Source organism: Theropithecus gelada, chromosome 1 (genome assembly GCF_003255815.1).
Source record: "Theropithecus gelada isolate Dixy chromosome 1, Tgel_1.0, whole genome shotgun sequence".
Taxonomy (NCBI): Eukaryota; Metazoa; Chordata; class Mammalia; order Primates; family Cercopithecidae; genus Theropithecus; species Theropithecus gelada.
Genome location: NC_037668.1, coordinates 145,675,073 through 145,690,301, shown reverse-complemented (window position 1 = coordinate 145,690,301; position 15,229 = coordinate 145,675,073). Strand labels below are relative to the sequence as shown.

General features: G+C 43.2%; 1 protein-coding gene across 1 annotated transcript; it reads right to left on the bottom strand.

Moving 5' to 3' along the window:
• Positions 1-269: 269 nt before the first annotated feature.
• On the bottom strand, positions 270-14,710 carry SLC30A10 (solute carrier family 30 member 10). Its single transcript, XM_025404766.1, has 4 exons — positions 13,860-14,710; positions 12,934-13,011; positions 4,212-4,451; positions 270-1,946 (listed from the first exon to the last, which is right to left on the bottom strand). Exons 1-4 carry the CDS (start codon positions 14,497-14,499, stop codon positions 1,447-1,449), a joined length of 1,458 nt encoding a protein of 485 aa, XP_025260551.1. The 5' UTR covers positions 14,500-14,710; the 3' UTR covers positions 270-1,446.
• Positions 14,711-15,229: the final 519 nt, after the last annotated feature.

Below are 15,229 nucleotides of genomic sequence, written 5' to 3'. Positions count from 1 at the left end.
TTTAAATATGATGTTTGTTCTAAAAAATTGTGGATGCTGCCTTCATTATCAACCCAGCACCTCTGATAAATCCTGTGCAGATTTTAAACAGGACTTTACACACTAAGAGACGGTTATTTTCATACAATCTTGCAGTCTAGCAAAGATGATACTAGTTGTCTAGTGATGCACCTCCCATTTTCTCATACCTGCGAGACTGTTCTGATTTAAATACTGATGCTGAACAATGTGTTAAATACATGACAGATGCTTCTCTACTGCCAATATACTTTGGCTATGGGTCTGAATCCGATTATAAAAATTTTATTTGAACTTGGTAATATGGATCAGAGACATGAAAGAAAATTTTAAGTTTCTCAAAAACACATTAAAGGCAGCAACTAAGCTAATTCTCATTTCTTCCTTGGACATCAACTTTTCCATTGAGTCACTAGTTGACAACTATAATAAATATTTTAAAATATGTCTAATTAAAGAGAAGGCAGTCTAGCTTATTTATTTCACAAGAATTAACACTCAATGTTAAGGATTCTGCTATCCCAGGAATGCTCTTTTCTGGTAAATGCTGCATAGATCAATGCAATCGTATGAAAGAAAAGTCAAAGGACATTTGGAAAAATAAGTAAATCATTACCAAAGCACTAAATGAAAACAGCTCCAACTATACTGACTCTAAAAGACAGCTGAGTATTTGTGTCATACTTAAGAAAGCTGAAATATTCCCTCACTTCCATGTGAAAAACATGTATTATATATTTAAGCATTTGAAACATTCTATAGCCGCAATTCATTTCACAGCAGAAAGTAAACATTAGTTTTCTCTCACCTCACAAAAATGTAGAGATGGCCAAAACCCCCCTACTAATCTTTACCTCCTCTAGAATGTTCTGAGAATATTTTCTACCGTAATAGTTATTCATTTTATATTTATCCAAAAATGAATCAAAGAAAAAAGATACTTCTTCAGTGTCGGAAATACTTAACTTGTCTCTTTTATGATCATTAAGGGGAAAGGGAAAAATACACCTATTGTGGTACTTTAGTTTTTTGAATGTATTTAAGCTATGATCTCACCTGAGCATTAGCTAGAAGTTCTAATCAGTTTAGAAACAAGAACTTCTTTGAACACTGTATCCGCAGCTATTGAGCCCCAGTCCCAGACTTCAGTGTCCCTGATATATACACTAGTGCAGTTTGCTTTAGAAAATGCATGTTCAAGCTGAAACAGTCAAAGAGCAGCATGAGACACCCAGGGGAATGGAAAGGGGTTACATAAAAATTCACAGACAAGTTTAACTAAAATCCCTAACAGCCAACCCCTAGTGAACACAGAGCATGCACGCTGCAAGTCTGGTCTGAGCCTACAACCCGGAAAGCTCTTTTTATGAGCCAAGATGGTGGTTCCAAAGTGCCTCGACTATACGGTCTGGTTATGTGGGTACCAGATTAAAAATGAGTGCTGTTGACATAACATTGGTCCTCCTGAGTTTTGTTAAGAGTTTGTCCGTGGTCACTCAGACAGCCGTCCAAAGACACTTCAATAGCCACTTCTCTTGTGTCTCTTCTACTGAGGCCATCACTTCCGTATGTGTCTAGAGAGGGCCCGCCATTGTGCTCAGCGCAGCCATTGACGTGGGCCAGAGGCAGTGCCCCGGGGGGACAACACAGCTGCTTAGCACAGCTCTTGGAGATGCAGGGTGAGTTGCAGAGCAACAGTAAGTCCTTCTGCTCCAGGGGTTCCTTCAAGTCCACATTTTCAAACTGGATGGTCACATTGTGGATTCCCGCACTGTGGAAGATTTCTCGAATTTTTGTGCTGGCATCTTGATATCCCCTGTCCTTAGGATACTTGATGTGCAGGGTGGCAATAATCTTTCCACTTACAAGTTCCCAGATGTGCACTTCATGTACACTGCTAATTCCGGGCACAGCAGAGAGTTTGCTCACTATAACAGAGAAGAGCAAACAAAAGCCAAGGTGAGTGCTGCATTTGAAGCATGGAACTAAGGGAGGGATATGGTCCCGTCAAGCATTTTCACCAAAATGGCTGCATACTTACTAAGAACAGCAGGAAGAAATTAGTTCTACCTCTCTGGGTCCATTTGCCCTTCACCTTCTTTCTCCACACATTGTTAGCCCATACAAAGTCATTTAAGAAAATAAGTCTAACAACGACAAGAAAAAAGTCCCCAGGGTTGCTGAGTATACAAGGGAATGGACACTTGAATGAACTTCCCATAGTATTATAAAATGCAATGCCTTTTCTTAAAAGTGATGATTTGGTAACATGAATCAAAAAAACCTTTACTAGCAATTCTAGTGCTAAAAGTTTAACCTAAAAGAAATAACCAAATATTTATGTACAGGAATGGTTTGGACAATGCTCCTTGTATTCATTAAAAAGATGGAACCAACAAGGAAATAGTTAAATCAATTATGTAATGGAATAAGATATAGTTGTTTAAAAGTAAGTTGCATATTTAAGGATATGAGAAAATGTACATAAGGTATTTTTAAGTGAAAAAGCAATTTCCTAAACTGTGTATATGGTATGATTTTTCTTTTTACTGCATATAGAAGAAAATATTAACAGTGGTAGTTTCCGCAGTCAAATTATGAGAGATTTCTGTTTTCTCATTTAGGCTCCTCTGTATTTTCTATACTTTCCAAAATGAGTATGTATTTAGAGAAATGGTATTCAATACTGATTTAAGCAAAGGCTCTGCAGCCAGCTAGTATGAATCCGAGTTTAGACATTTACTAACTGCATGACGTTAGGCAATTACCTAACCTCTTTGTGCCTCAGTTTCCTTGTCTGTATAATAGAAATGATAATAGTAACTTTTTGTATTATTTTAAGGGTTAAAATACATTATTATAAGTAAAGCACTTAGAACACTTACATTTCTAGCATGTGGTAAATGCTATGAAAATATTGCTATTGTTATTACCATCTTGCGGGGGTTTTTTGGTTTTTTAGAGACAGAGAGTCTTGCCCTGTCTCCCAGGCTAGAGTGCAGTGTCATGTTTATGGCTCTCTGCAGCCTCAAACTCCTGGGTCCAGTGATCCTCCCACCTCAACCCACTGAGTAGCTGGGACCACAGGCACACATTACAACCTTTACTTTTTTATTTATTTATAAAAAATATTTTTTTATTTTTGTAAAAATGAGGTCTTACTATGTTGCCCAGGCTGGTCTTGAACTCCTGGCCTTATGCAATCCTTCTCCTTCAGCCTCCCAAAGTGGTGAGATTACAGGCTTGAGTCACAACAAGTAACTCTCTATTGTTAAAAATATCTGTTTTTAAATATATCACTTTATTAAAAACATATCCAGTATATATCACAAATTTCTTTGTATATGTTTATCTTATTTCCTCAATTGGGAAATGAACTAGCTCCTGGGAAGGCAAAGGCAATGCTGTATGTCTGCTCCTCTGTCTCCTTCCCTCTCCCCCCACCTACTCTGCCTGCAGCTCTGGGCAGTGTTGTGAGAGACACAGTGACTTGCATGCCCGCATTAACTAGAAAGTAGAGTCTAGAATATGAATGATTTGTGTTTTTAGAATAAGGAAAATAAAATAAAGTTCCTGGCAGAAATGGCCTTATTTGGATTAAAATAAATCTTTGACATGAAATTAAGTAGCCCAGGAATAGGTATTATCCAAGCATTGCATTTTTGTTTTGTTTTGTTTTGAGTCAGAGTCTCGCTCTGTCACCCAGGCTGGAGTGCAGTGGTGCAATCTCGGCTCCCTGCAACCTCCGCCTCCTGGGTTCAAGCGATTCTCCTGCCTCAGCCTCCCGAGGAGCTGGGACTACAGGTGCATGCTACCACACCCAGCTAATTTTTTGTATTTTTAGTAGAGACAGGGTTTCACCATGTTGGTCAGGCTGGTCTTGAACTCCTGACCTCAGGTGATCCACTCGACTTGGCCTCCCAGAGTGCTGGGATTACAGGCATGAGCCACCACGCCCGGACCAAGCATTGCATTGCAGTTGAATCAGAGAATCACAGATTGCAAAGGACCTTTGGTACTTGGAGCTGAGTCATCTTAATAGGCTATAAAACATATGATGATGTCTCTACTACCTGGTGATTTAAGGTGTTTCAGAATACATAACTCAAACACTGCTCTTAAATAATGCTTGTCCTTTGGCCTGAATAACATTAAAGTGAGAGTGGTTCTGGATCAAAATTCAGTCTACTTACTCAGCTCTTCCATGTTGACTCCTTTGGGGACCATCTGCAACAGAATGGCAGCGGTCTCCTTGATGAGCGGGAAGGCAGATGACAAAATGATGATGACCATGAGGACAGTCAGGCTGGGGTCAATGTAACACTGCCAGTTACACGGGTCCTCACTCTTCAGGGGAAGCACATAGAATATGATGGCCGTGATGACCACAACCACGGACCCCAGGGCATCTCCCATCACATGCAAAAGTACACCTGCCAGGAAGAAAGAAAGACTACTGCAGCACAGATGCAAATCTGGAAGCCACGTGACACTCATTGGCTTGGATTTCCAGGTATACGAATATCTGTTACCATTTGGAGGTTTTTGGTTAGAGCAGTAGGATGAATCAAAATAATGGCAACTACTTCCTAGGAAACAAAACCCCAGGTCACCATCTCAGGACTCAGAGTACCTTGGAAGAGCAATAGCCTAGGAAGATTCTGACCTGCAGGAAGAATGCCTGTGCATCTCACTGGGCCACATCACTACCGCTCACCACCCATCAAAGGGCACCAAGTTGGAAAACAGAGGCTGTGCAAACAATTTATTTTTCTTTTAGACAAGTATCTGTGCTTTACGTTGTTTTAAACATATTTAAGGGGAGAGGGAACAAGTTGTATTAAGAGAGTCTTTAAAACAAATTGTCTTTTTTCTACCTTGATCCGCTTTCCCCTTTCTCTGTAAGCATTTACCTACTTTGCTTTTAGTCTGTGGTCATTTAAATGGCATTTGGTTTAAGAGGTGCCCAAGAACAGGGACTCCAGCAACATTTCCGTTGCATAAACAGCCATTTATCACAATAAAATAAAATTAAAATTCTACAGATAATACTAAAAACACTAAAATTGTGGGTGCCTTTAATTAAGGGAATTGTTTCTAAAGATACTGATTATGATATAGAACATATTCATTCCTCAGCAAAGATTTGAGTGCCCAATTGTTAGCCAAAGACTAAATTGGGATTTAGTAAGTAAATTAGATAAAAATTTGGTCAGAAAAATTATAAAATATAAACACAAAGTTTTGGGTTTTGGTTTTGGGGGGTTTTGTTTGTTTTTACAGAAAGCAACATCAGAATCTTGCAATTCAAAGTATAGTTTGCAAACCAGTAGCATCAGCATCACCTATGAGCTTGTTAGAAATACCGCATCTCAGGCCCCACCTCAGATCTGTAGAATCTGAACCTGCATTTTAAAAAGATGCCCAGATGAGGCCAGGTGCGGTGACTCACTCCTGTAATCCCAGCACTTTGGGAGGCCAAGGCGGGTAGATCATCTGAAGTCAGGAGTTCAAGACAGCCTGGCCAATATGGTGAAACCCTATCTCTACTAAAAATACAAAAAATCAGCTGGGTATTGTTAGGGCACCTGTAATCCCAGCTACTCAGCAGGCTGAGGCAGGAGAATCACTTGAACCCAGGAGGCGGAGGTTGCAGTGAGCCAAGATAGTGCCATTGTACTCCAGCCTGGGCAACAAGAGTGAAACTCTGTCTCAAAAAAAAAAAAAAAAAAAAGCCCAGATGATTGGAATGCACATACTAGTTTCCAAAGCACTGCTCTAGAAGAAAGCATATATGTTAAGAAAGGTCGGCTTTGTCTCTCCATGTATTCCACAGACTTATGCAGTAGAATTAATAATAATCCAAATTACTAACAACTTACTCATGGCTAAGACTAAACAGTCTCACTTGGAAGGTGCTTTAATTGAGCTAATTCCTCCTCTTGGCAACACCTCCACAATTCTAAATAACATCATAGGTAAAATGGCATTCTGTGAACACTAAATGTAATTTGAGGCAATTGCCTCAAATTTTCCCCAAAAACTACAGGAATAAAAAGAATTCCCATATGTCCTTTTGACTGAGTGTTTACTTATAATAAGATCTTGATTCAGTATATACATTAACATTCCCATTTTCTCATGTTGTGCTCCTTTCTCACAACACCCCACCTCCAAAGGAGATTTTAACTCCCCAGTCCCTGTCCTGAACCACCGAAGGGAAACTCAAAAATACTTTGTTCCTCTACAAGGAGCTATGAATCGAAGCTTTAACTTGCTTCAGGACAGTACAAAATGCTACCATAAAAATATGAAAGCTTAATATTTCCTATACACATGTGACATCATGTTTACTGCGTGAGACAGTTTTTTATTCGCTGATTGTCTCATACATGTTAGATCCATTTCCTCCGTAAGTAACATGAGGATCAGGGTCATACTCCAAATTGCCTTTGTTTATGTAATAGCAATGTAGGCATTCAATAAAACAGTAGCTTCTGGTTGATTATCATAACTCCTATGACATACAGTAACTCTTGTCTTCAATAATAATAACTATTATTATTGTTATGCCAACTAACACATGTGCTCCAGGCATTGTTTTAAGCGTGTTATACTTACCCATTACATCCTTTTAAGGACTGTAAAGTGGTTACCCTTGTGAAAATAAGTAATGCAAAATCTAAGCTGTTGGAACTCAAAAGTATTTTGAGCCTTCAAGGAATGTGAATTACAGGGCCTGAGCTACGTGACAGGCAGCTGTAAGCTGTTGTATGTCTGAATCCAGTCTTTTTCCTTACCTGCATTGCTCTGTAAAATGTTGTAAATGGCGAAGGGCCCCAGGGAAGACCCCCTTCTCTCTTACTGTTGATTTTCATCCTCCCTCTTACCTTTTTCATACAAGACACCATGGCTATCACAGTCCCTTAATATGGAATGTTAAATACACTCTTTTAAGTTGGAAAGGAAATGAAAACCAGCTATAAAGAAAACAAGCCACTTGGAAAAGAAAACAAATTGTAGCTAATTTTTTTAACTCCTAAACCAGGCTTGTATACAAAATGTTGTAACCCTGCTAAATTTCTTTGTCTTATATATAAGCAAGAATTTGGCCTTTAACTTTGGAACCCTATCCCCATTTCTCTGGAGTGATGAGTCCCGGAATGGCCATTGCCAGCTTTTCACTTGAATAAACTCCTGAAAATTGGAATCTGACCCTTTTGATTATTTCTGGCTGGTACTCTCTTCATTTTACAAATGAGGAAACTGAGGCACAGAATACCTAAGTAACTTGTCCAAAATCACACAACTAAAAAGTGTTAACTGGAGATGTCAATCTGGGTAGTCTGACCAGAGATCTGCTGTGCATCCTGCCTCATGTAAGTTCTACAATTCAATTTCAGCTTTTCCTTCTGAGAAATCCCACTGTTACTCCCTAAGAATTACATAAAATAGTAACTTTCGAATTTGTTTCTCCCCTAATCCACAGTAAGAAGTATGTTTTGCATCCTAGCACAGAGATACCAATTGAAATAAATAATTCATGGGAAAGCAAAATTCATCCTTATATATGATTTCTTACTATTTATTATCTATTCTATTTCATTCCATTATAATTAATTTTCTACTAAACTAATTCTAGGGCCCAAATTGTCACGGCCTTCAGTTTGAAAAACTGTTTAAAGCAGCATCCCACTCAATTCCCGACATTTAATAATGCAATGTGTCTTCTAGCTGCCCATGAAAAGATGAAGAAGGCCTGGTCATGACCATTAACTACAGTGCACTGGCAAAATTCTGTGGGGTGTCTGTGAGTGTTTGTGAGTGTGTGTGTGTGTGTGCACGTGTGTAAGAGAGAGAGAGAGACAGAGACCGAGAGAGAGAGACAGAGACCAAGAGACAGAGAGACTGAGAGAGAGAGAGAGAGAGACCGAGAGAGAGAGAGAGAGAGAGACTGAGAGAGACAGAGACAGAGAAAAAATGGGGTCTCCCTCTGTCGCCCAGGCTGGAGTACAGTGGCACAATCATAGCTCACTCCAACTTCAAACTCTTGGGCTCAAATGATCCTCCCATCTCAGCCTCCCAAGTATCTAGGACTACAGGTGTGTGCCACTGCACCGGTTAATTTTTTTACTTTTTAAAAGAACTTTTTATCTTTTTTTTTTTTTTTGCAGAGACAGGGGTTTGCTATGTTACCCGGGCTGGTCTCAAACTCCTGGCCTCAAGTAATCCTCTCGCCTCAGCCTCTCAAAATGGAAAATTCTGAGATAAATACATGGATAACCTCCTCAGGGAGGAAAAGAGTCTTGTGTGATGAGAAATCTCAGGAAAGTCTTGTTGAGAGGTAGGTAATTTGGGCAGGCCTCTGGAGAGGAGGCAGACTTCAATAGGCAACCACAGGAGAAGGCATTTCAGACAGAAACACCTCGCGGGAGACTCGTGGGAAACTGCAGATGGAGGACGTGCTCGTGGGGCAACACCGGAGGCTGACACGCTAAATTTGGACTCACAGACCCTGACGCTGTTGTTGTAAGCCACGGACCTTAGGAAAGTCAACCTCTTTGAGGAGCAAGATTCTCATCTGTGAAATGAGGTAGTAATAATATCTGCCTCACCTCCCTCAGAGGCTAGTTCTGTAGATTATGTAAACAAATGTCTGCAAACCCTCTGAGAATGACCAAGAGGTGAAGATAATGATAACGGGCACCATTTGTTGAGTGGGTCCTCTGTGCTGTTTTAACCACCCATGTGATCCGCACAACACAGTGATGTTGGTCGTATTATCTCCATCATATAGATGAGGGGGCTGAACATTAAAGAGATTAAGTTCCTTGCCCAAGGTCACCTAGCTAGGAAAAGGGAGAGGCAGAACGCAAACCAAATCTGCCTGATCACAGGGTCTAAGCGCTCCTCACCTCACTACAGATGTACATTAAATGTTGATGGGTATGCAGGGAGACAGTGAAGAGCTGATGGGGGAGGTGAGGCCATGAAGGGGTGAAGGGAAGGGCAGAAACGTCTAGAAAGGAGTATTGGCATGGAACAGCAAGCTCTTGAATGTCAGCAGTGTTTAGACCGTATCCTGCATGCAGTAAAGGCTTCGAGCAGACTCCGATGTGATCACATCTATGATTCAGAAAGATAAATCTGGCGGCATTATCTGAGACACAAAGAACACCACTTAGTAGACAACTCAATCACCCGATTAGTCACAATGCTCTCAAGGTAGCTTTGCAAAGACAGCAGACCTCTGTACTTGGCCCTCACTTGCTGCCTTTAGATTAAAACGAAACCCCCAAAAAACTAGCATATAACATAAATTGGCAATTTGACACAAGTTGAAATCTGATGTGTCCCAGCACTTAGGAAAGCCATCAGTGCTGATGAATTTGTTGAATGACTGGAAATAGTGCATTTGCACTGGACAAATGGCAATGAAAAAATGAGATCTTTCTTATTGGAAAAAAGTAAGAATCACAAAGAAACATCTCATCAAAGGGGTTTTCTTTTCAAGGGATGTCAAGATGGCTATTCATCTATTTATGTTTATACCAAACTTTAAAAAACTAATTGTCTTTCTGACATATTGTTACAACATTTTTAATATATCATGTCTGATCCTATTAAATAAAACTGACCGCTACAAAGCACATTGATGAGAATTTTAAGAGGATTGTGTTTTTACTATACTTTACACTAGAAGACAGAGTGTGTTCCTTAGAACTCATTTTTTTGCTGGGCACGGTGGCTCACGCCTATAATCCTAGCACTTTGGGAGGCCGAGGCAGGCAGATTACCTGAGGTTGGGAGTTCAAGACCAGCCTGGCCAACATGGCAAAACCCTGTTTCTACTAAAAATACAAAAAAAAAAAAATTAGCCAGGTGCAGTGGCGTGCGTCTGTAATCCCAGCTACTCTGTAGGCTGAGGCAGAATCGCTTGAACCTGGGAGACAGTTTGCGTTGACTCGAGATCACGACACTGCACTCCAGCCTGGGCTACAGAGTGAGACTTTGTCTCAAAAAAACAAAAGAACTCATTTTTGTTTATTCCCACTGGAATAAGAGAAATGGTAAAGAAAATGAAGAAATTGTTTTTATTCACAGAGATCCCCGTAGGCTGTTTCCTCTGCAGATCTGGAGACTGGGACACAGTCCTGCTTTCTAAAGCAGTTGCTTAAATGTTAGAAATACAACCATTCAGTGGACCGTGTACTAGAGAAGCAAGCCCTCCCTGTCTGGAGTCTAGAGGCAATGTGTGATCATGGAAAGGGCCAGATATGTGATGTAGGAGCCCAGGATTCCAGCCTTGTCTCTGCTTGAGCTGTGGTGACTTGGGGAAGTCATCAAACTCTCTGCACCCTGCTTCCTCATCTGTGAAGTGAAAAGTCCATTTTCCCTAAGGTCCTTCCAGTTCTACCATTCTGTGATCCTTCCCTGAACTGTGGCTCCAAGATAAGAACACAGCACCAAAGGGGAGGCCAGCTTCACACTTAGCCGGGAATACGGAAAGGCTCCTATTAGCCACAGCACAGGTACTTGTCAAAAGCAGCAGGAATGATCTCAGCTAACACGGAAGCACTGTGGGTTGAGCCCAGCAGTTCCACCCACTAATTAAACGATCATTGTATCCACTCAGTAAGATTGTTGTGACTACCAGTTTACTCATTCATGAATGGTACCAGGGACAAAGTATGTACTCAATAAAAATGTTAGCTAGTTTTCCTGCTATAAGCCTAAACACTTTATATGTTTCATTTATTTCAAAGCAATCCCATAAGGTGTGGGTACTGTTATTATCCTCATTTTAAAGATGAGAGGATTGGAGGCTTAGAGAGGTTCAATAACTTGCCCAAAGTCACATGGTTCTTAAGTGGCAGAGCCATGATTCACACTCAGGCAGTTTGAAGCCAAATCCCAATCTTTCAACCACTGCACTGTTCACCTCTATCAGCAGTTACAGGTGCATTGGTGTCGGTATCTGTAAACCAGGGCCCAGCCAGGAATAGCAAGGCATTCTGCTACTGACATTTTTCTACCAAGAAACTTCAATAGCTTAGGACTAAAATTTGGCAAGTTCATATGAGTTTCCCAAACAAGATCACTATATCTTCGAGGGCCTACTCTTCTTCTTTGCTTCAATCCACCTACCTATTCTCTTTCTCAACTTTGTAACATAAGAATGAGGATAGTTGGCCGGGTGCAGTGGCTCACGCCTGTAATCCAGGGCAGCTGAGGTGGGCAGATTGCCTGAGGTCAGGAGTTCGAGACCAGCCTGGCCAACATGGTGAAACCCCGTTTCTGCTAAAAATACAAAAATCAGCCAGGCGTGGTGGTGCGCACCTGTCATCCCAGCTACTTGGGAGGCTGAGACACAAGGATCACTTGAACGTGGTAGGCGGAGGCTGCAGTGAGTAGAGATGGCGTCACTGCACTCCAGCCTGGGAGACAGAGCAGGACTCCGTCTCAAAGAAGGAAAAAAATGAGGATACTTAACAGAACAGGCTTTGAAAAGTTAAAGTCTCTGATGGTGAACTCCTCCTTAAAAATTCTGTGTGTGTGTGTGTATATATATATACAGAATCTAGCTCAGTCTCCCAGGCTGGAGTGCAGTGGTGCAATCTTGGCTCACTGCAACCTCCGCCTCCAGAGTTCAAGCAATTCTCCTGCCTCAGCCTCCTGAGTAGCTAGGATTTCAGGCGCCCACGACCACGCCTGGCTAGTTTTTGTATTTTTACCAGAGATGGGGTTTCGCCATGTTGGCCAGTCTGGTCTCGAGCTCCTGACCTCAGGTGATCTGCCCATTCAGCCTCCCAAAGTGCTGGGATTACAGGCGTAAGCCACCGCACCCACCCCAATGTATATATATTTTAAACTGGACCTTAAAAAAGAAAGATAGAGGATGATGATTTTTTTTTTTCATTATGGACTATCTTTTAAAACTAAGCTCTTTCAGAGAGCAAATTCCCCTGTTGCCTTTAAATTTGTTTGATTAATTTAGAAATTTTTAGGAGCTCATCTGTTATTGTTGTTATCTTCTGGATTTTCCCTATAGGTTCACTCTGAGAATTACTTTGTAAAACAGATGCGAGACACTCAAAGTGAACGTATCTCCAGAATTATTAATTTTTCATTATATTATTTCCATCAAAGCCCCACTTACAGGCTTTCCCCAAACCACAGGAGAGTAGAGGGTTGCTTAATCCTTGTTGGAATTCTCAAAGTCAAGACTGGGGATTAACCCCTTCTGGAATCACTCTAAAGCAAAGTCTGTGCTAAAGAAGTTGGAAAGGAGAGATGTTGGATACAATGGTGTCCAGAGAGAAACACATCTCAGAAACCCCTGGGCTGACCCTTAGTCCAGTGCTTCTGACCTTGACCACATGGTGAGAAGAATGCTATGAGGTGCTTGCCCTGGGCCTCACCAGAACACTTCCTTTGGTCCTGGGAGTGGAGGTTTTAGTGAGCCCACAGTCCCTTCACAAAAGCAGATTTCTGGCAGAAACAACTGATGCAATAGGGTCACTCAGCAATGCCAGATAGGGCACAACCTTGGATAGCAGCTCACCTACTCTTTTCCTACCTTTATCAAAATCAGTTTAATAGGTTGCATGATTTGTTAGCAATATCCATGGACCAATAAAACCAAGTAAAAGAGTTACATAACATTGATATGTGCAGCTCTGGAGCAGGCAGTATTAGCATGGATCTAAGTGGAGCTAAGATAAATCATTAGTAACCAGTTTCTCCCTCAGGATCAATGCAGTGATTATGAAAGAGAGTCAGGTCATAGTCTATGCATGTAACTGGCCTACTTTCAAACACACCTTTGCTTTATTAAAAGTCAAACAGAAATGAACAGCACAGTCCATATATGTCATAGAAAGGGATTTCAAATAGGCCCAAAGTCAATCCTACCTCTGATATTCAGAGCTTCAGACTTCTTCTCTTTTTTCATCATCTCTTCTGGCTCATTCTGGGTGTTGAAGGAATCACCTGCATTCAAAGAAGAAACCTTGTGTTGTGTATAAGTTCTACAAACAAACAAACAAACAAAAAAAACCAATGGACTCAAAATAAAGTTTTGTTATTTTAAATTCCTACTAGCTTAAGGGAGACTCTTCTTCTGCACACCCACAGCTCAGAACAGTACATTTTGGCCTTGAAATAGCCTTGTGATCCACCTTTGGACTTCATTCACACATCCTTTCAAGTTAAAACAAAAAGAGGGTGAATGGGAGCCCACATGCAGCCCCCAAACCCGTGACACCCAAGAAGACAAGTGGACGGGCAAAGAGGGAGGGAGAACAACAAAATTCAGAGAGCAAGTAATGAGAGGGAGGAGGGGTTGGAAAGTGCTGCCTGTTGCCCAATAATAATGACTGATTTCCCAGAAAATTGATACTCATATAGAGAGAACAGGGTAAGGGAAAAGAGGCTAGGGCTACCCGAGGATCCAGGAGAAAGAAGAAAGGATGGGGAATACGTTAAATTGGCAGAAGAGAAGTAAAGCGGGACTGTAAAGGGAATGGATTTATTTTAAAAAACAGAGAGAGAGAGAAAGAAAGAAAGAAAGAGGGAAAGAGAGAGAGAAAGAAAGAAAAAGAAAAAGAAAGAAAGAAAAGAAAGAAAGAAAGAGAAAAAGAAAGAAAGAAAGAAAGAAAGAAAGAAAGAAAGAAAGAAAGAAAGAAAGAAAGAAAGAAAGAAAGAAAGAAAGAAAGAAAGAAAGAAAAGAGAAAGAAAGAAGCATGCAGAAGAAAAAGAGGGCGTGGGGTGAGAAGAAAGAGACTGGTGGGAGGGGGAAGGGCGGGCCAAGCGGTCCAAAGGATGCAACCGAAAGGCACCTGCTACGTTTGAGAACACGGTAGCCCCCTTCTCTCGCTTCCTTTCCACCGAGGTCCCCCGGAGGGTTACGGCCGAGTCCGAGCCTGGGGCTGTCGGGGCCGCAGCGCGCCGGAGGTCCTCTGCGCCCTGAGGCCCCCCGAAAGCGCTGGGGGCGCAGTCCTCCCCCAGCTGCTGCCGCTGTTGCAGGCGGCGACGGCGGCCCCGGCGGCAGCACGCGAACCAGGCAGCGCAGTCCTGGAAGATGAGCAGCCCCACCACGTTGACCAACAGCCCCAGGACGCCAACGATGAGCACCAGCTCGGGGTCATCGATGCGCTCGGGCCGGGCCAGGCGCAGCACGGCCTCCACGAAGATGGTGAAGCAGAGCGCAGTGAGGAAGACGGCGTTGCTCAGCGCGCCCACCACCTCGGCGCGGGCGTAGCCGTAAGTGGCGCTGAAGCCCCCGGTGGGGCGCCGGGCGATGTAGCCGGCGCTCAGGCCCACGCACAGCGAGATCAGGTCGGAGAGCATGTTGAAGGAGTCGGAGAGCAGCGCAATGGAGTTGCCCAGGTAGCCGGAGACCAGCTCCGCCACGAAGAAGGCGACGGTGAGCACCAGCATGAAGATCAGCCGGCAAGTCTTGCCCGAGTAGCGGCCCATCTCGCCACCAGCCGCGGGCGCCCGGCGCCGCCCAGGGGAACGCAGCCAGCCCCGCGCGTAGCCACAGGTGGGGGGCGCGGCGCGGATACGTGAGGTCCGGTACCCGCCTCCCAGGTTGTCTCGCCGATACTGCCCCGCAGCTTTTTATAACGCGAGGCCGAGCGCCGCCAGTCCCCGCACGTCCAGAGTCTAAAGGAGTGGCAGCGGCTGTATCTGAACAGCCGGTGCGCCGCCTCCCGCGTCCCTTTTCCCCTCCCTCGCGGCCTGGGCCTGACTTGGCAGGTGGCCACGAGCCGATGCCTCTCTTTCTGGGACAGGACAGTGCAGAGAGGGGCGCTGCGGAGGAGAGGGGGCGTGCCTGGATGTCAATCTTCACAGACTCCCTCCCCCATGCAGAGATGGGATTCACCAGACAACCCGCTTCTCCTGGCCCTCAGGGTCGCCAGTGTCCTGCTGACTCAGTGGTAAGGGCCTTGGCTGCTGTGGGGTGTGTTCGCTTCGGTGGACGGGGACACCTTCGAATACGTGCCCAGACGCACCTTGCAGCGCAGATTCCATATTAATCAGGTGCAAGGTCTCAGAGCACAGGCTTGGGGCAACCCTGCCCTTGAGGGTGCTTCCTGCTTTTCATTTGGTGAAATGTGAGCTCATCCCTCACTCAGCCCTCCACCCTCATTCCACTAACCCCGGGATAAAGCTATTTAATCCTCTCTTGTTCCTCACAGCCGTC

Bases quoted from the DNA above. Each gene is read 5' to 3' on its own strand.
- SLC30A10 (XM_025404766.1), bottom strand. From the start codon at position 14,499: ATGGGCCGCTACTCGGGCAAGACTTGCCGGCTGATCTTCATGCTGGTG. The intron at 4,452-12,933 runs GTAGGATTGACT...TCTTCCTGGCAG, and splicing joins TGAAGCTCTGAATATCAGAG to GTGTACTTTTGCATGTGATG. The intron at 1,947-4,211 runs GTAAGTAGACTG...TCTCTGTTATAG, and splicing joins AGTCAACATGGAAGAGCTGA to TGAGCAAACTCTCTGCTGTG.